Source organism: Aquarana catesbeiana, linkage group LG05, assembly GCF_042186555.1.
Source record: "Aquarana catesbeiana isolate 2022-GZ linkage group LG05, ASM4218655v1, whole genome shotgun sequence".
Lineage (NCBI taxonomy): Eukaryota > Metazoa > Chordata > Amphibia > Anura > Ranidae > Aquarana > Aquarana catesbeiana.
Window position 1 is genome coordinate 372622141 of NC_133328.1, and position 21630 is coordinate 372643770.

At 46.5% G+C, this 21630-nt stretch overlaps 1 protein-coding gene across 2 annotated transcripts in view; it reads left to right on the plus strand.

Moving 5' to 3' along the window:
* The first annotated feature begins 885 nt into the window (after positions 1 to 885).
* The window catches only part of LOC141144883 (valacyclovir hydrolase-like), a 115227-nt gene continuing 94482 nt past the window's right edge, over positions 886 to 21630 (plus strand). For both annotated transcript variants that reach the window (XM_073630970.1, XM_073630971.1), the window contains exons 1-4: positions 886 to 1045; positions 4904 to 5007; positions 6864 to 7030; positions 15529 to 15682. In XM_073630970.1, the coding sequence (XP_073487071.1) occupies positions 951 to 1045; positions 4904 to 5007; positions 6864 to 7030; positions 15529 to 15682 (520 nt within the window). In that variant the 5' untranslated portion in view covers positions 886 to 950. The remainder of the gene's footprint in view (positions 1046 to 4903; positions 5008 to 6863; positions 7031 to 15528; positions 15683 to 21630) is intronic.

The following is a 21630-nucleotide window of genomic DNA, read 5'->3' on the forward strand; positions in this document are numbered from 1 at the left end:
GCTAAAAGTATTGGGACGCCCGCCTTTACACGCACATGAACTTTAATAGCATCCCAGTCTTAGTCCGTAGGATTCAATAGTTGGCCTACTCTTTGCAGCTATAACAGCTTCAAATCTTCTGGGAAGGCTGTCCACAAGGTTTAGGAGTGTGTCTATGGGAATGTTTGACCATTCTTCCAGAAGCACATTTGTGAGGTCAGGCACTGATGTGTACGAGAAGGCCTGGTTCACAGTATCCACTCTAATTCATCCCAAAGGTGTTCTATTGGGTCAAGGTCAGGGCTCTGTGCAGGCCAGTCAAGTTCCTCCACCCCAAACTCACTCATCCATGTCTTTATGGACCTTTTTTTGTGCACTGGTGCGCAATCATGTTGCAACAGGAAGGGGTCATCCCCAAACTGTTCCACAAAGTTGGGAGGATGAAATTGTCCACAATGTTTTGGTATGCTGACTCCTTAAGAGTTCCCTTCACTGGAACTAAGGGGACAAGCCCAACCCCCTGCACCATAATCCAACGTCCACCAAATGATTTGGACCAGTGCACAAAGAAAGGTCCATAAAAACATGGATGAGCGAGTTTGGAGTGGAGGAACTTGACCTTGTGGACGGCCTTCCCGGAAAAGTTGAAGCTGTTATAGCTGCAAAGGTTTGACCAATTTAATATTGAACCCTACTGACTAAGACTGGGATACCATTAAAGTTCATGTGCGAGTAAAGGCAGGTGTCCCAATAATTATGGTAATATAGCGTGCCTTAGTTCTTAGTACCAGAGACCCTGAACACATGGAAATAAATTGTGACATGAGGAAACAGGCTCCTGTAGTTTCCTGTGAGTACAGACAAATAAATGACGTGCCTCTAGGGGGGAGTATTCAGAGATGGTTATCTGTTTAGTATTATACAGGAGGTGTGTCAGTTCAAAATATAGAAGAGAGAAGTGCTACAAGAACATGGCTCTGTCCTGTGTACTGCAGCGTTCTACTGATCAGCTCCTGCGCTGTACACTGAGGATTGCATTACCTCACAGGCTTGCTGCACCTCTCTGGTAAAGACCCTGCACCTCTTCATAACAAATGGGGACTATCCTGTCATGCCCAGTAACAGATAGTAACTGCACTGATTTATGTCTTCTACAGGCTGAAAGAGACTTGTTACAACTTCGTTTTTAGACGATAGAGGGACATGTGAGGGATTTTCTGTTTGTGGATGTTTGACATATTTTGCTATCATTTCAGGTGTACACAGGGTTTCCTGGACTGGATTCCTCTCCCTGAAATGAACAAATGTGATTAATTATTTTTGAAACTCCTGCAAAGCTTAGTGTATGTGTAGGCAGGTGACGACAAGGGGTTAATGTTTTCCCGCTGTGCTCATGTTCTGCCGCTATCCATCTCAAGTTGTGCTGTTTCTCTTGTCTGTACTCTTGTCTTTAAGAAGCCAGCCAAGTGCAAATTGTTACAACGTAGATGTGTGGTGGATCTGAGGAATTGATTGGCTAGATTTTCCCGCCAATTTTCTAGAGATCCAAATAAAAAGGGCTAACTGAAATGCCCTGGGGGGAGCTACTGGGAAATACTGTGAGGATAGACTGTTACTTTGTTGGTCTGACCCCCATGGGGGGGGGCAGTCGGGGTTCCCTGAGGGGCTGGGAACCTGAGGACCCTATGGACTCTTAACTGCCAGTTGTGGATTATTTACCTTAATGGATACTTGCGTCTAAAGGACTGTGGACTCTCAGCTGTTATTCAGGTATGATTACCTTGTGGGTAAGGATGAGCACCGGCGTGTTCGCATGCTCCACGTGCAGAGCCCGCCAGGAAGTCGGCATGGCGCAGCGCTAATCACAGGCAGTGAGACATTTCCCCATCTCTGCAGCCGCACATCGGGAAATTTCTCACTGCTTGTGATTAGCACTGCGCCGTGCCGACTTCCTGGCGGGCTCGGCACGTGCAGCATGCGGACACGCCGGAGCTCATCCTTACTTGTGGGCACTAGAACACTTCTGTACAGGAATGTATATGAGAAGCTGCTTTACAAGAACTGTTCCTGTATGTTTGCCTTTCTTCAGGAAAGTTATTGTTAACTTCTTGGTCTGAAGTCTCTCAAAGTGGTGCATGTACAACGTATCTAAAGAACAGCAACAACATAACAATGGGACTGCGCTATAGTATGATGCATTACATGGGTCTAACACAAGTCCAGCGGAAGTTCATGTGTTGTTTCTAAGGACGACAGAGTTTTTTTGTTGCTTGCAAGTCAGCCAATCAGCCAGGGGACAGGTTATGGTTCCTCTGGTAGTGGAGGGGGTTTAGTGCTTGGCACTTAGCGGCTGCGATTGTGTCCGTGCAGCTACAGCATGTGCATCCACTTCTATGTGGATCTTGGAGCTGCCTGCATGCAGCTCCAAGATGAATGCACACACATCTGTCAGCTGCTCTGCACAGAGGACGGGCTTGATTGCCCATGGGCATACAGACCCTATTAATAGGATGCCAGGGCTGGGCGGGAAGGGGTTAAGTATATTCTGTTGTTGTTAGTTGTTTTGGAACTTTCAGAGTCCCGTTATTACAAATAGTGTTTAATCTCTTGGAAACTGCGTAATCCATGCATACTGCAGCAGGAAAGGTGGGTTTCAACGCTGCTACAGCAGATACAGTGCCTGTATTCATACCCCTTGAAATTTTCCACATTATATCACCAAAATTGTAAATGTATTTTATTGGGAGTCAATACTTTGTAGAACCACCTTTCTCTGCAATTACAGCTGCAAGTCTTTTTTTGGGGATGTCTCTACCAGCTTTGCACATCTAGAAAGTGACATTTTTGCCCATTCTTCTTTGCAAAATAGCTCAAGCTCTGTCAGATTGGATGGAGAATGTCTGTGAACAGCAATTTTCAAGTCTTGCCACAGATTCTCAATTGGATTTAGGTCTGGAATTTTGACTGGGTCATTCTAACACATAATTATGCTTTGATTGAAACCATTCCAGTGGTGTAGCTCTGGCTTTATGTTTAGGGTAGTTGTCCTGTTGGAAGGTGAACCTTCACCCCAGTCTCAAGTCTTTTGCAGACTCTAATGCCGTGTACACACGAGCGGATCTTACGGCAGACTTTGTCTGGCGTACTTTTCTACGTACTTTCCGAATGAACGGACTTGCCTACACACAATCAACCAAAGTCCGACGGATTCGTACCTGATGACGTACGACCGGACTAAAACAAGGAAGTTGATAGCCAGTAGCCAATAGCTGCCCTAGCGTCGGTTTTTGTCCGTCGGACTAGCTTACAGACGAGCAGACTTTTCCACCGGACTCGAGTCCGTCAGACAGATTTGAAACATGTTTCAAATCTAAGTCTGTCAAACTTTTGAGAAAACAAAGTCCGCTGGAGCCCACACACGATCGAATTGTCCAACGAAATCCGGTACGCCGGACCAAGTATGCCGTAAAGTCCGATCATGTGTACGCGGCATAAGATTGCCCCTTTATTTGGCTCCATCAACTCTGTCCAGCTTCCCTGTCCCTGCTAAAGAAAACCATCCCCACAACATGAAGCTGCCAAAATGTTTCATGGTGAGGATGGTGTGTTCAGGGTGATGTGCAGTGTTAGTTTTCCACCACACAGTGTTTTGCTTTTAGGCCAAAAAGTTAAATTTTGGTCTCATCTGACCAGAGCACCTTCTTCCACATGTTTGCTATGTCCCCCACATGGCTTCTCACAAACTGCAAATGGGACTTGTAATGTTTTTTTTCAACAATGGCTTTCTTCTTGCTACTGATTTTTTAAGACATCAGTTTTTAGGACTATCGATTTGTGCCCTCCGTTGAAAAGTGCCCGCACATACACAGAACGGAAGGGCACTCCAGCTGAGTTGCCGATCAGCTGGAGTGACGTCACCATAGCGCATGCACACATTGTAGGAGGGTTTGTCCGACCATTTCACAGGCACAATTTAATGCTATGCAAAGAGCGGAGGGACACCATAGATGTCAGATTGTGCCTCGCTGTAAACCTGCTGTGCAACAGCAAGGCACAATATAACAAATACAGTGTCCCTCCGCTGTTTGCATAGCTTTAAATTGTGCCAGAGAAATTGTATCTCCCGTCGAAAAAAGGCTCCTACAATGTGCGCATGTGCTATGGGACATCACTCCAGCTGATCGGTGACTTAGCTGGAGTGCCCTTCCGTTCTGCTCATGCGCGGGCACTTTTCGACGGCGGGCACATATCGACAGAACACCGGCTCTTTAACAAACGATGACTCATCCCTGGTTGGTGCCGGCCTAATAATAACAACAGATGATTGATCCCTGCTGGCTGACAGTATGGATGAGTCATTGGTTGTTATGATGCTAATGGCTCCTAACAGCAAACACAAAACGCTCCAAAAAAATGAAATAAAAAATGAAATAAAAAATGCCACAATCTGCCTGATTAGAATTACAAAAAAGCTCAAACTTTTTTGAGCTTCAGGCGTTTGGCTTCCAGCAGCTTGGAGTGGAAATGTGAACCATCCCCATAGAGAATAATTGTTTTTTTTTTCTCCTCCAGTGTTTTGGAGCTTTGAGCTACAAAATGCTCAAGTGTGAATGGGGCCTTATAATAGACAGTAGCTGTGCCAAAGGGGAAAAAAAACACATTTGTTTTTTTTGAGGTTACAAAAGTATTTATTTTACTGCCATGGCACTCAGTTCTATTGACTATATCACTCCATATTACTGCAAGAATAATTAATAAACCGTCTCATTTATAATGAAAAAGTTTTCTATGATTTGTGTCCTCCATCTGCAAAGTATTCTTCTTTGATTTAATTACGTTGTGTTTTGTGATTCATTGCCAAAGTGAGCAGAGGATATACTGTATTGTATTAACTGTGTTTTAACAAAAATATGTCTCCCTACAGTACTTCAGTCACTTCGGAAAGAGTGCAAATTAATGGTGTCAATCTACATTACCAGCGCACGGGTGGCGGTGATCATGGAGTCCTGTTACTGCCTGGAGTACTAGGTATGGTGCTAAAATTTATCAACTACCTGTTGATCCTGTAAGAAAACTAGCAAACTCTTACCTTCCTGTTTGATCTGACAACTCTGCCTCTGTTACACTAAATACCCAAGCAGTGTTATTAGCCTTCTCTTAATTCTCCTCCACTGGACTACTAAAACACCTTCTCCATATGTTATAGGGCTGAGGAGAGGTTGGAGGACTTTTGCCAAATACATAGAACTTGGCATGGCTGACAAAACTGCTTGGGATTTTAGTGTACTGTGTTGTCAGCAAAAAATTTGGCGCACACTGGATTAACGGGTATTTTTCTGTACCTGCAGGATTTGTGAAGGGATACATTTTGTGTTTTTTCCGTGTAGTTAACAATGAAGTTATTGACTTGCTGCACAGCTAATGCTGGAAGAGTTGATTATATTTCCTACTTTGCTGTCTCCTCCTGTCAGTAAAGCCTAATGCTGTGTACACAAGGGCGGACTTTTCAACATCAAAGGTCCGACAGTCTTTCTGACAGACTTTCAACGAACTTTCGACGGACTTTTGACGGACTTCCGACGGACTTTCGAACTGACTTTCGAACGGACTTCCGACGGACTTTCGAACAGACTTGCGCACACACGATCACACCAAAGTCTGACGGATTTGTACGTGATGACGTACGACCGGACTAAAATAAGGAAGTTGATAGCCAGTAGCCAATAGCTGCCCTAGCGTCGGTTTTCGTCCCTCGGACTAGCATACAGACGAGTGGATTTTTCGACCGGACTCCGTCGGAAAGATTTAAAACATGTTCCAAATCTAAAGTCCGTCTGATTTTCGATCGAAAAAGTCCGCTGCAGGTCCAATGAAGCCCACACACGGTCAGATTGTCCGACGGATTCTTCCCGTCGGACCAGTCCAGTCAAAAAGTCCGCCCGTGTGTACACGGCATAATACACAGTATGAGTTTTTTTCCATTCAACCCAGTGGGCTGAATGAAAAAAAAAGAAGCGCTCAGGAGGAACCGCTGTATTAACTCTATGCGATGTTATTACAGTGATCTCCCCCGCTGAGCTATTGTGTTCTGTCAGGTCAGTCCACCCAGAACACACTGGTGCTTTGGCTGAGAGCACTGATCGGATGCCAATTGGCTGACCTTTTGCAGTCATGCCCCTTTGACAGACAATTTCTTTTGGACCTGCTGTCGTTCACACGGGCCACACATTGGCCAGTTTCTATTGAACCAACTGATGCTGCCCGATGTTCGGCCCGTGTGTAAGGCCCTGTCCATGAAAAAATGTTATTCTCACATGCAGTGGGGCTCTGCCTGCACTGCATGGGTTACCTACTCCTTTTGTCTAGGGGTGCAAGAAAAAGCTGTACTTACCCGGTCCTTCGATCCTCCGGAAAACTGCGCTCTCCCACATCCAGCGGTGGACTGTTCCTGCCATTCTCATGTCCAGTGCCAGTCTATGAGCATGATGACGTCAGGAGCAGTTCATTCAGAAGACCACCAGCGCGCAGGGGGGCAAGAGCGGTGGGGGATCAGCAGATTAGGTGAGTATATCTCCGCTCTGCAATCCCCTAGATGAAAACGAGCAGCCCCACTGCATGGGAAAATAATTTTTCCCGGAGTTCTTCTTTAAGGTCCTGGTGATAGACTGATGGTACTGTTCTCACATTGATGCCATTCCCTCTTCAAAGTCCTCTCCTGCTGTACTTTACGATATTATACTAGCTGTTTGTAATAATACATTTGATTATTTTGTTCAAAGAATACACGGTCTTCTGTATCTGCCTGGAATTCAGCTACAAAGATTTAATTTGTAAGTTTTGTCGTTATCGCTATTACTAGTAACGTATTATTTTGTTTTGTACAGGAAGCGGTCAGACAGACTTTGGACCTCAGCTGAAGCACCTTAATAAAAATGCTTTTACACTAATTGCATGGGACCCTCGAGGATACGGACTCTCCATTCCACCATATCGAGACTATCCCAGGGATTTTTTTGAAAGAGATGCAAAAGATGCCATAGATTTGATGCAGGTAATATCTCTGAGTCAGACATACTTCATAAAGTAGAAAGCCAAAGTGAATGAGAGGTTTCCATCTTCTCCTATGTTGACACTGGACATGTTGGGCATGTAAGTTTCCACAAATTCACTATATGGCAGGTTTGCGGACTTAAGCTTGTTCGTGCATTAGACATTGATATGAAGATGAATCCCTCTTTGTGGTTATATTATAACAGACTCCACTCTTCTGCTTTCTACGAGAGTTTGGGGTGTGTTGGTGGGAATTTGTGCCCATTCAGCCAAATAGCATTTTGGTCAGGTGCACATGTAGGCCTAGAAAACCTTTCTCACTGTCTGCATTCCAGTTCCTCCCACAAGAGTTCAGTAGCTTTGAGATCAGGGCTCTGTGCTGACCACTCAAGTCCCTCCACAGAAACTCCCCAAACCATGTTTATGAACCCGCCTTTGTGCAATGGGCATAGTCATGCTGGAACAATAAAGGACTTCCCAAACTGCTGCCAGAAATTTAGAAGCACAAAATGTCCAAAATGTTTTTTCTTAAAGGGGTTGTAAACATTTGAGGTTTTTCACCTCAATGTATTCTATGCATTGAGGTGAAAAACCTCCTGTAATGCTGCAGCCTCCCCCCCCGAGCCCCAATTTTACTTACCTATACCCTCTCTATCTCGCCCCGGGGACGAGCACACCAGCAAAAGCCGGTGTCTCGGGTCCTGATTGGATGGATTGATAGCAGCGCAGCCATTGGCTCCCGCTGCTGTCAATCAAACCCAATGACCCAGGGGGCGGAGCTGAGTCATACATTCGGCTTCTATGGACGCCGAATGAATGACTTGGGAACACGCCCACAAGGTAACCCCCTTGGGAGAGCGCTTCTCCTAGGGTGTTATTTAATGCAAGGAGGAGCCGCGAGAGCCGCCGAGGGACCCCAGAAGAGGATGTTCGGGGCCACTCTGTGCAAAATGAGCTGCATAGTGGAGGTAAGTATAACATGTTTGTTATTTTAAAAAAAAAAAAAAAACTAAGCTTTAGTGTCACTTTAATGTCTCCAGTAAAAATGTAGCAGGCAATTTCAGTTTCCAATAGAAAATCTTTATTGCTACATATAAGTCAAAAATAAATTGACTTATATGTAGCAATAAAGATTTTATATTGGAACCTGGAGTTGCAGGCTATATTTTCCCTGGAGATGTCTACATGGCTGGAGGCCATTCAAGCCAGAGCACCCAGTGAAGGATCCCACCCTTTATCCATGAGGAATGTTCCCTGAAGTGAGCGCTGCATCTGTGCTTTGTTTTTTAATGCTAAAGTTTGTAAATGTAGGTTGCATGTCTCTATAGCAGGGTGTTAGGGCTCTTTCACACGGGGCAGATCAGTCATGATCCGCCCCGTGAACACCCGCTTGCTCAGCGGGGATCGCTCCGTTGATCCCCGCTGAGCAGGAAGATGACAGGTCCATCGCTGCACGCTGTGCAGCGGCAGACCTGTCAGAGCGCCGCTCTCCCCTATGGGGGGGATCGGATGATGACGGACCGTAGTGTCCGTCGTCACCCGATCCGATCCGAAAACGGATGGAAAAGTAGGTTTTTCCTCCGTTACACTTTTCGGATCGGAGCGGGTCGGATGTCAGCGGACATGTCACCGCTGACATCCGACGCTCCATAGGGATGAATGTATGTCCGTTTTTCATCCGAAAACGGAAGGATGAAAAACGGACATACGGATCGTCCGTGTGAAAGAGGCCTAATGCATGTAGTGCTTTTTTCTACTTTTCACCACTTGATGTCTCCTCTCTCTTGTCTTTGTTTCCCTAATTGAAATGATTTTGCCAGGGAAGTTCTTTTATTGTGTTCTATCAAGAGAGAGGGAGCCAGGCATGGCATCATTGTGCCCACTGCCAGGTGACGCAACCATCTTAGGACAGTGTCTTCTGAAATGTTGATGGGTTGTAAATCTTCAATGCTCTAACAGCATCAGGCTACAGCATCACTATAGTAGCGGTGCCTACCACAGTAATTTCCAGTTTCCACAGGGACCCCACAGGTATGACACATACATTCTTACATCGGTCCAAGATGACTCAATGTAACTATGTAACAATTGTCTTATCTAAACTTCTGCTTTAAATAGCTCAATAATATGGCAACCCTTACATCCTAAATGTTGGGTTCACTATTGCAGAGCTACCATCCTGAATAACTTATATAGACAATAAACATGATGTGATGACAGCACACTTCTGTGGGAACTGTTAACATTTGAGAATAAACCACAATGCAGATTTAGGCCCCTTTCACATGGGCTGTCCGATCAGGTCCACCTGTCAGTTTTGCAGGCGGACCTGATTGGACCCTCCAGTCTATTCTATGGAGTTGCGGATGTCAGCAAACACATGTCTGCTGACACCCACTGCCATCCGATCCGATCCTGTCTGACTATTCCCCACCCTTCCGACAGATTGGATGGCATCAGATGGAAATGGACAGGCGGTCCGTTTCCATCCAATTGCCCCATAGAGGAGAGCGTGACTGTGTCCGTGTCTGCTTTGCATAGTGGAGCGTGTGAAAGGGGCCTTATTTATTAATATTAATTCAGAGAAGAAAATTGTAGTCAAAAGGGCAGTAACCCATAACAGACAAATTTCACTTTAGTCAGATGACTGAAAGATTTGTGATCTGTTCCAGGCTTTGCTATTTGCCTCATTAAATAGACTTGTAAAGTCCAAACAAAGCGCACAGCACATGATGATCAAACGACATTCTAATAAGTTCCCACCATTCTAGCTGAACAAATATATTGAAAGAAAATATTGCCAGTACCTACATTACTATTCTAGTAACAATATCGTATGCCAGTCCTCCAAACAAGACAAGGCTCAGTTCACTTATATGCAAATTGAATGCATTTTGAACAGCATCCAATTCGCATGACATGTGAACCGAACTGGCTTTCTATAAAGCCGGTTCACATATGTGTTGGCCAGCCACAGTGCATTTTTAAAAAGAGTCCTGTACAATTTTCAGTCTGCTTCAGGTGCGATTTCAAGTGTCTAACACTTTAAATATTCGCACCTGTACCGGTGAACTAAACGGCACTAGACTCCTTTTAAAAATCACAATGAAACTGTGCCCGGACATATGTGAACTGAACCTTACACTTTAAAAATTTGCACCTGAACCCATGAAAAACCCATGCACTATATTACCAAAAGTATTGGGACACCTGCCTTTACACGCACATAAACTTTAATGGCATCCCAGTCTTAGTCCGTAGGGTTCAATACTGAGTTGGCCAACCCTTTGCACTATAACATCAACTCTTCTGGGAAGGCTGTCCACAAGGTTTAGAAGTGTGTCTATGGGAATGCTTGACCATTCTTCCAGAAGTGCATTTGTGAGGTCAGGCACTGATGTGGACGAGAAGGCCTGGCTCGCAGTCTCTGCTCCAATTCATCCAAAAGGTGTTCTACTGGGTTGAAGTCAGGACTCTGTGCAGGCCAGTCAAGTTCCTCCACCCCAAACTCGCTCATCCATGTCTTTATGGACTTTGCTTTGAGTACTGATCCAAATCATTTGGCGGAGGGGGGATTATGGTGTGGGGGTGTTTTTCAGGGGTCGGGCTTGGCCCCTTAGTTCTAGTAAAGGGAACTCTTAAAGCATCAGCATACCAACACATTTTGGACCATTTCATGCTCCCAACTTTGTGGGAAAAGTTTAGGGATGGCCCCTTCCTATTCCAACATGACTGCGCACCAGTGCACAAAGAAAGGTCCATAAAGACATGGATGAGCGAGTTTGGGGTGGAGGAACTTGACTAACTTGCACGACTAACTTGAGTCCTGACCTTAACCCAACAGAACACCTTTAGGATGAATTAGAGCGGAGACTGTGAGCCAGGCCTTCCCGTCCACATCAGTGCCTGACCTCACAAATGTGCTTCTGGAAGAATGGTCAAACATTCCCATAGACACACTTCTAAACCTTGTGGACAGCCTTCCCAGAAGAGTTGAAGCTGTTACAGCTGCAAAGGATGGGCCAACTCAATATTGAACCCTATGGACTAAGACTGGGATGCCATTAAATTTAATTTGCGTATAAAGGGAGGTGTCCCAATACTTTTGGTAATATAGTGTATGTGAACCAAGCCTAACAAAAAATCCTAACCACCTTTACAGTTGTACTGTGTGTTTAAACTAGATAGCCATTGGTTGGGTGTACCATACAGTAGGTCAGTGAGTCTCAAACGTCATGAATCTCTTGAGGCAGCAGACATGTATACCATACATGAATGTTGTTGGGCATGGCATCCTGCTAAGCGTTCTGTCAATACCAATGTAAGGGATGGCGTTCATACACAAGTGTCTCATAAAACGAAGTATTATCTGTTAATAAAAGAGTGACAATAAAAAAATACATATATTTGCAGATAATTTCATAGGCAAGAAAAAGTATGTGAAGCCCTTGGAATTAACAATAGACAAACACAATGTGCTTAAGCTGACAACACACAAACGATCCTATAGGGTTCCAAAAATGTTTTTCGTGTGACTGTGTAAAAACTGTATGAGTTGTTAAACTTAGATTAGGGCCTCATGCACACAGATGTAATTATGCATAAAATATATCTATCAAAAAAAAACATGTTGTTTTCCCATGACTGAGTAGCTGCAGGTGGAGCGTACCCCCAGCCATAGAAGTGAATGACTGTACACTCCTGTACTCATACAAATGCTGATGCTTTTATGTATCAGCATTTTGCATCTGTGTGTAGCACTGCCCCCTTGAGGGCTGTTTTGATTCATCTGTTCAACTGCACCGCCCTGACCCTGTGAACACTCCAATCCACTTGACACTCTAGGTTCAGACATCTTGCAGGCACCTTTAAATGACACTCCAACACAAGTCAAATAGATATTATCTTAGGTTTTACTGGAACAAAGGTATATGTACAAAAAGGGGTTATTGATCAACTGAGTTCTGGACAGCCAAGACTCAGGTGACAAATCCCCTAAACACAGCTTAGTTACAGTTCAACAGTACAAAGGCACAATATACGTGTGTGTGTGTGTGTGTGTGTGTGTGTGTGTGTGTGTGTGTGTGTGTGTGTGTGTGTGTGTGTGTGTGTGTGTGTATGTGTGTATATATATATATATATATATATACACACATACACACACACACACAGTGAAATACCAACTAGAGGATAAACTGGAGAGATTGTAAGGAATCCACTGGTTAATGCAATAGGAGTAGGATAGGGCCCTTTAACCAATAGCAACAGCAATGTCCAGAACGCAGGCCTGCAATGGTCTTTACCGGCAGATGGAGCTCTTTGAATTATATCCAAAATATGATGCAGTGAGGTGATGGCAAGCAGGACAGCTTAAACTGACTAGGGATATTCCTTATAGTAGTTCAGGATATGGATGTCTATGTACAGTGTTCTTATACAATGCAGTAAAGTGTTTCCATAGGCAAGGTGTCTGTACACAGTGTTGAAGCAAGATAATCAGGTAAGGATTGTGAACCAGGCCCAGACTGGCCATAGGGCAGATCGGGCATTTGCCCGGTGGGCCAGGGCCACCCACTCCGTGGCATGTTGATAATCAGGCCGCACAGTGGGAGGTAAGTGGCGACTGCAGCCTAGACAGGGTTCAACACAGGCCGCCACTCGCCTACCGCTATGCGGCCATGCCTGTGTCTTCTCCGGCGGAACTAGCAGCTGCATGTGCTGAGCTGTGTGTCTCTCTCACACACAGCTCAGTCTCAGAGCCGACGCTGACAGTTCCACTCTCTGCCCCTACGGACTGCTCCTCCTCCTCCAGCCATGGGCAAGGGGGGGAGAGCTGCGGGCTGCTGTCAGGATGTTTCTCCCGCAAGCCCCCCTCCTTACTCATGTCGGCAGCACCGGAGAAGAGAAAGCTTCCTGCCTGTTCTTCTTCCCTCCTAATTGGCCACAGCGGAGGGCCAGTCAGAAGAAACTAGAGGGGCATCATGGGAAATGTAGTCCCGGAGATTGGTGGCCCAATTGTTCTCAGCAGGGAGCAGGTTACAGTTCCCAGCATGCACTCTGCTGGGGGGAAAAAGAGAAAACCCGGAAACAAGCTGAGGAGTGCTACACTGTAGCAGCTACTACAGGAGACATGGAAAAAGAAAGAGAGGACTGTGCTGGGGGAACTAATAGCCTCAGCACCACCAGATAGAGCCACGCTGTACCCACACCTCCAGAGAGAGAGCCACGCTGTACCCACACCACCAGAGAGAGAGCCACGCTGTACCCGCGCCACCAGAGAGAGAGCCACGCTGTACCCGCGCCACCAGAGAGAGAGCCACGCTGTACCCACACCACCAGAGAGAGAGCCACGCTGTACCCACGCCACCAGAGAGAGAGCCACGCTGTACCCGCGCCACCAGAGAGAGAGCCACGCTGTACCCGCGCCACCAGAGAGATCCACGCTGTACCCACGCCACCAGAGAGAGCCACGCTGTACCCGTGCCACCAGAGAGAGCCACGCTGTACCCACGCCACCAGAGAGAGAGCCACGCTGTACCCACACCACCAGAGAGCCATGCTGTACCCGCGCCACCAGAGAGAGCCATGCTGTACCCGTGCCACCAGAGAGAGCCACGCTGTACCCGCGCCACCAGAGAGAGCCACGCTGTACCCGCGCCACCAGAGAGAGCCACGCTGTACCCGCGCCACCAGAGAGAGCCACGCTGTACCCACACCACCAGAGAGAGCCACGCTGTACCCACACCACCAGAGAGAGCCATGCTGTACCCACACCACCAGAGAGAGCCACGCTGTACCCGCACCACCAGAGAGCCACACTGTACCGCACCATCAGAGAGCAATGAGAGCCATGCTGTACCTGCACCATCAGAGAGAGAGCCACGTTGTACCCACACCCCCATGAGAGCCACGCTGTACCCACACCACCAAGAGAGCCACGAGGGCCATGCTGTACCGCACCACCAGAGAGAGCCATGCTGTACCCACACCACCAGAGAGCCATGCTATACCCGCACCAGCAGAGAGAGCCACGCTATACCTACACCAGCAGAGAGAGCCACGCTGTACCGCACCACCAGAGGGAGAGAGCCACTCTGTACCCGCACCCCCAGAGAGCCACGCTGTACCCACACCACCAGAGAGAGAGAACTGTAATCATTGCAGTGACCCCCCCCCCCCCGGGTCCCTGGAAAAGTTGGCTGCTCAGTCTAAAATGCCCAGGCCTATTTTTTGTCCCAGTCCAGGCTTGTTGTGAACGATGGGTGTCCGCCCTCTCACCAACTGCAGAACCAGGTAGGAGCCTCCTAAACAGCGACCCAAGATGAGATTCCTTCAGGGAGACGAACAGCGATGACCCACCAGCTGCTAGACACAGACGGTCATCAGATCCGTCTGAAGTGGTGCCGCGGAGATGTCTTGTGAACAGCAAGCAGAGTTGGGCCCTCCGGGGCCGGCCTGGAGTCACTCGGTCACTGCGTGGTAGGCTGCACCACTCTCTCTTAACAGAGAGGTGCTCACTCGGTGAGGCCCAGGAAGAAGAGAGTGTGTGGCATCTGCTGGTGTTCCGTCAGATATGGCGACCCGTCAGAATTGGTAACGGAAGTGACGTTCCGTCGCTGCCAACTTGCTACACTGTTATTTTTAACAGTAAACAGAGCTTATAAGGTAAAATAGAGTATTTAGAAAACTGACGGACTGTTTAGATGTTGAATTTTAAAAGCAGCTGTAAACCTTCTCATCTCACAGGTTTGCTAATGTGACAGAACACCGCTGCTTTTATAATTCAACGTGTAAACAGTCCGAGGGGGTTATAAATACTATATTTCACAATATAAGCTCAGTTTCCTGTTAAAAATAACTGTGAAATGCAAAACTCCGGTGGGTGTAACAAGATGTCTGCTTGCCCCCTTCTCGGTGTATTGTTACTGTGGAGGACTGTGGAGTGTAGCAAGCTAACGGCAATGAAACGTCACTTCCGTTACCAATTCTGACGGGGTCGCCTAATCTGACGGAACACTGGCCCTTTTGTATTTGTAATTATATTACATGTATCAAATGGCATGTTAGGTTCAGTTTCTTACTGCATACGATACAATGGTAATTTAAAGTGTATGTAAATGTTTAAAAAAAAGAAAAATAACAAACAAGTTTATACTTACCTGCAGTGTTATTTTTTATGTCAAATTTCGATTTAGTTTTAGTCATAGTCTTTTGACTAAAATGCCATTTTAGTTTTAGTCATATTTTAGTCATCTGAAATGTTTTAGTCTTATTTTAGTTGACGAAAATCTCCAGTGCATTTTAGTCTTCTAAATCTCCACTACATTTTACACTGCTTAACTGTCACTGACTTGGCTACGCTGTCTGGCAGGATTGCCAGGATCTTAAGACTAGAAAACCAGAATTCTAAATTGTTTGGAAGGTAAGCAATTCATATGGTGTATATACTATATTTATGTACTGAACTTGTGAACACATACTGTGTGTTTTTTGTTGTAGGCTCTACAATTCAAGAAATTTTCATTGCTAGGGTGGAGTGATGGAGGCATAACTGCATTGATTGCTGCGGGAACTTACCCATCTCTAATCAATAAACTTATTGTCTGGGGAGCCAATGCCTATGTGACTGAAGAAGATCTGCAAAAATATAATGGTAAAGTTAAGAGCGAATAATATGGCCATTATCTTTTTTATAATGTTATAACACAAACTTAATGCATTATTGTAGGAATACATTTACATCCCTTAGGCTGGGTTCACACCATTGCAAATTGGATGTGGATTCCCCGCATCCAATTCGCAATAGCAGGAGATTTTGACCGGCTCTCTATGGAGCCTGTTTACATATCTCTGCAGCAGGTCCGATGCAATTTACACAAAAACGCTGTGTCTTTTGGTCCATTTCAGGTCTGAATTCAGCCCAAAATTCTGGACTCAGAACAGTTGGACTTAAAACAGTGAACCAGGATGCACCTGACCCTTGCTGTGAGCCGTATGCGTTCATATGTGAACCCAGCCTTAGAGTAGTGTTTCCCAGTGTATTGGGCCCACTGGCCTAATATAATCAGGCATAATACTGGAAGAGGACTAAATATGATTGGAGCAGATCACTAGAATGTTCCCAGCACTCCATTATTTTTAAATTGTAAGCATCACATGCATAGTTGCCAACAGTCCCGATTTTCCCGCGACAACCCCGATTTTGGGACCCTCGTCCCGATTGGAGGCTGTCCCGAATTGGGATTTTCCATAAGGAAAATCGGGAATTTTTAAAAAAATTTTGGAGCAGCTGGCTCCAGCAAAATGGCGGCTGGCGCCGCCGCTTGATCTTCCCCCTAGTGTTCAGTCAATGGAGAGAGGAAGGGGGCTCGATCCGTGCAGGCAATGAATCGGCTTCTTTAGCTGCACGGCCCCTCCCCTCTCCACTGAAGACACGGCGCCGCTGTGTCTTGCCGAAAAGTTCCCCAGCTCGGCTATTTCCGCCAGCTCGTACTGCGCAAGCGCTGCGCCTGCGCAGTACAGGGGGTCCTTACTTGCCGAGGGGAACTTTCTCGGCAGAACACCGCTCCTGGACGAGGGGAGGGTCTGCACTGGGGGGGGCTGCATTAATTGAGGGGGGGCTGCACTAATTGAGGGGGGCTGCACTAATTGAGGGGGGTCTTCACTAATAGAGGGGGGCTGCACTGAGGGAGGGCTGCACTAATTGAGCGGGGGTCTGCACTAATAGAGGGGGGCTGCACTAATAGAGGGGGGCTGCACTAATAGAGGGGGGGCTGCACTGAGGGGGGTCTGCACTAATAGAGGGGGGCTGCACTAATGGGGGGCTGCACTGAGGGGGGGCTGCACTAATAGAGGGGGGTCTGCACTGAGGGGGGTCTGCACTAATAGAGGGAGGTCTGCACTAATAGAGGGGAGGTCTGCACTAATAGAGGGGGGGCTGCACTGAGGGGGGGGTCTGCACTAATAGAGGGGGCTGCACTGAGGGGGGGGGCTGCACTAATAGAGGGGGGCTGCACTGAGGGGGGTCTGCACTAATAGAGGGGGGTCTGCACTGAGGGGGGTCTGCACTAATAGAGGGGGGGTCTGCACTGAGGGGGGGTTTGCACTAATAGAGGGGGGGCTGCACTGAGGGGGGTTCTGCACTGAGGGGGGGTCTGCACTAATAGAGGGGGGGCTGCACTGAGGGGGGGTCTGCACTAATAGCGGGGGGTCTGCACTGATGGAGGGGGTCTGCACTGATTTAGGGGGTCTGCACTGATGGAGGGGATCTGCACTAAGGGGGTCTGCACTGATTGAGGTGGTCTGCACCGAGGGGGGTCTGCACTGAGGGGGTCTATACTGACTCTGCTGGGGGCACCTGATGCGAGGACAGACTCTGCGGGGGCACCTGATGCAAGGACAGACTCTGCCGGGGGCACCTGATGCAAGGACAGACTCTGCTGGTGGCAGGCGACGTGGCTAGTGACACGCTCAGGGATCCCACTGATTCGGCATTATTTTATATTACAATGTAATAATAGAAATAATGTGCTTCAGTCATCCTGACACCATAACAACCATGGTGCCAGGATGATTGAAGCGTTAACACCAGGTGTTTGGAGTATCTTTATCTGCTGATTGTTAAACTTTCTAGAATACACATATTTCTATTGTTGTGTAGGATCTGTGGCTGCTGTCCCGTCATTCCCCTCTCCCCCTTTCCCTCTCCCCCTTTCCCTCTTTATCCCTCATTCATCTCAGACTCTAACCACACCCTCTTGAGCCACGCCCATTTAAGCCACGCCCGTTATTTAACGTGAGCCACGCCCATTTTTCGCCGCGGCACGCTTCACGCGGCGCACTTGTATTTTTTGCTATGCCACGCCTACAAGCGAATGCCCCGCCCCCTAATTATTGTACGGCTCTGCCTACAGCCAAAAAAGTGTCCCACATATTTTTTTTGCAATGTTGGCAACTATGCACATGTTCAGTAATGCTTATAATATAATATCTTTTTGCAGTTGTATTGTGGCTACAATTGCCTTGAGCTCTGATACAAACTTAAAGGGAAACTCCACTTTTGTGGGAAAAAGAAGGGCAAAAATATAGCATATACAAGTCATATTGTATTTGAATGTTATTAAAAATTTCCTTTTTAATCTGCAGCGCTGTAATTTTCTGTAAAATGCAATATGGCTACCTGGAGGCGTTCTGTACACAGATGTGTACCCCTCAGATATGTAATTTTTTTGTTTGTGTGATTGACTTACTGATTTTCCCAGAAGTCTGCACTAAGATACAAGTCAGATTGTGAGCATCCCCTGAAACAAAAATGTTATTTTTGGTTAGATGCTCTCAAAGGGAAATCACTCCTAAAGCGCTGCAGACCCTGCCACTTTCCGCATTAAGACCCTACAGGTGCAGCAGCTGATTGATAATTATAAAAGCACTCCCATACAGATTCACTTTGCCCATGGACACAGACAAACAAACAGCTATTCCTTCAGAATAACAAAAGGTAGGGATCTACAACAAAGATTTTTTTTAAATCCATGCAATGTTCACAGATCACCCAAAGGGGAATTTTTTTAATTTTTTTTCTTAACAAAAGTGGACTTACTCTTTAACATAAAGTAGATAAAAGCACAATACAGTCAAGTTTTGTAAATGCTTACTTTAAAGGCTTTCCATTAATGTTTTTTATTTACTTGCATGGTGCCTCTGAAGTTGATAACACATATGACTAGCCATAGGGGTCAAATGTGATTAAAAAAAATAGCATTTTTGTAGTCGCATGTAAAATCAATTTCTTGGATTACACCATATGACACAGAACAGACTATAAATCATGACTATCTGGGTTATGCGCCACATATAGGTGAATGGACACTGACAGAAACATATAGGAAGTCCTCCCTGTCACGGACCCCCGTCCTCAGCAAGAGTCTGTCCGCCGTGTATGCTTCCTATGTCCGGTACCAGCACAATCCAAGATCCCTTAGCCCAGTGGTCATCAACCCTGTCCTCAGGGCCCACTAACAGGCCAGGTTTGCAAGATAACTGAAATACATCACAGGTGATATCATTTGCTGCTCAGTGATTGCAGTATTTTAGTCTGCATCTCCCCAAGGTAATACATAAAACCTGGCCTGTTAGTGGGCGCTGAGGACAGCGTTGATGACCATTGCCTTAGCCCACCCAGTCATTTGTTGGGACATTAGTGTAGGGTGGAAAACATCGGACTGTTTATTCAAACACAGGCACAAAGAGATATACACTCAGGGGACAACCCCCCTGTTTTGCATAATGACAAAGGTCGGGGGTAAACTTTACCTCCTCCAGTAACAAGAGACACACAGGTACATTCAACTTTTAAACAGTAGATCGCCTTTAGGAGTGGCTGCTGGAGAAATCCGCCTCCCCTCTAGTCTCTAATAGCTGACAGGGGTTTCATTAAGATGTAAGCCAATTCACATAAGCATATACATCCCATAATAGGTTGCTCCAAAGGCAGACAGAAACAATAGGATACAGTCATACCTCAAACGATCTGGTAAAAAGTTTACAACAGTTTATGAAACCAAGCTTATACAATATTCCAGCAGTTGGAAAGGTGGAATTTATCTTCATATTTTCTTGAGGGATATTGTTCAGAAATATTACTGTCCAAAAAGTGAAAGAGTCCCTTCATTCTTTCAACACAAACCACACATACAGAACCCTGGGTAACAGGGGTAAAAGGAAATGCTGAGTCCAGTGTGGTTGTACAGTGCGTCTGATTAGTGCAGATCATGGGGTTCTCGGTCATCCTGTGCCCCTAATAGACTTACACATAGGGGGGGGGGGGGGCCAGGGAAGCTGGACAAGGAGTTTCCAGAGTTCTCTAAGGTAAGCCGGGTTCCACAAGCCCCCCCCCGCCCAAAGTGACTCCCGTCACACATCTCCCCTTTTGGCAGAAGACTAACATAGAAGAAGACCCCAAATGGGTTGACTTCGACGTTAGTCCATAGTTCCAGTCCCCCAATGGCCGGACCCACACAGTACCCCAAACAAATTGTCCCAAACAGAGCATTACTCACCAAACCAACCTCTGCTTCTCTCATAGAACATACCTGCTGCTGGGGAGCAGTGCGGACTGGTCCTTTCCCCTGAAGTCCGTTCAGCCGTTGGAGCAAAATCAAGGTGGCTAGGCTCACTTCATCAGGCTGTTGGGGATCTGGGCTAACTGCCCAGCATCCCTGAGGTATACAGGTGGAGACTGAAGTCCCATTCACTTTTGCTAGATAAAAATCCCCCAGTGTTTGCAGAGCAAGGCTGATTTCCTCCTTTCCTAATGCCAGACCTTTTTCTCGGGTTGTGTCAGTGGAGACCGAAGTCCCATCCACTACCACAGGAACTCCATCTTCTGTTAGTTGAGGGCAGAGGCCAGCAGCACTCTGCCCTGTTGCTAGCTCTTCTGCTGGGTTGCTGTCAGTGGAGACCCCAGTCCCATCCACCAATATCAGCTCAAGCTGCAGTTGTGAGGTGCCGATTGCATTCTTTTCCTGGAGCTCCTGCAAAGTTGATTATTGTGGGCAGAGGTCAACAGCGCCATGCTCTGAAGCCAGTTCTTCTGCTGAAGGTTCCTCCTCAGCAGAAAAGTCTATTAAATCCCCAGTCTCTGGAACTGGTGTCTGGGGATAGAAGTTCACCATCTCCGGTCAGTGGAACCCAGAGGATGTTATCGGTGCTGGGCAGAGGTTAGAAGAGCTCTGCCCTGTTGTCAGCACTTCAGCTTTGGGGACAGCCATCTCCGGAGTTTCTAGGGCATGCTGCTGAACGTGTTCTAGCAGTTCCCTGTATGCCCTTTCCAGATGCTGTTCTTTCCTTAGCTAGTATTCGAGGTCAGGTTTAAGCTCGGAGACCCCTGCGAGACCGAGCATAGCCTCTCTGTATTCTTGCAGGTCCTCAAGGGTAGGTTCCCCTTCATCGCCAAACACAAAAAATCCAGGGCCACCAAAGTCATATTCCTCCAGAGAGCATTCTGTTGTGTCCCCTAAATATTCCTCCTCTGCGTGCCATCGCAGAGCCCGATATCGATTGTCCAGCTCTATCTCCTGCTGGACCAGCCTGTCCAGCTCAGATACCCATTGCTCCTGGGGCCGCTCTCCCAGGAATGCCGTACTCAAGAAGAGTCTGTCTGCCGTATACGCTTCCTTTGTTCGGTACCAGCACGATCCAAGATCCCTTAGCCCACCCAGTCACTTAGATACCAAATAATAGTGTGCTAAATCCCAAATGTATACTTAGTAGTAAACTCCAATGAATATGTGAATACAATAGACCAATTATATAAATATAAATAAATTATGTGCAAAAGTCCACATGCATGAATTAATGTGAATACATAATTCTTGAATGTTGACAAGACATGTATATCAAATCACTGCGCTATCCGTGACTCTCTCTGCAGGATATATGTGATATATAGTGCTTTCAGTGATAATCCAGAAAGGTCAGCCAGATCAGGAAAGGACTTCAGCTATTACGGTAATTCCAGGATTAACAAAACTTCTCCCCATAAAATTAATATCTCTCTGGGTTCGGTTTCTCAAAGCAATTTCTCCAGGTTCAGTTTCTCAA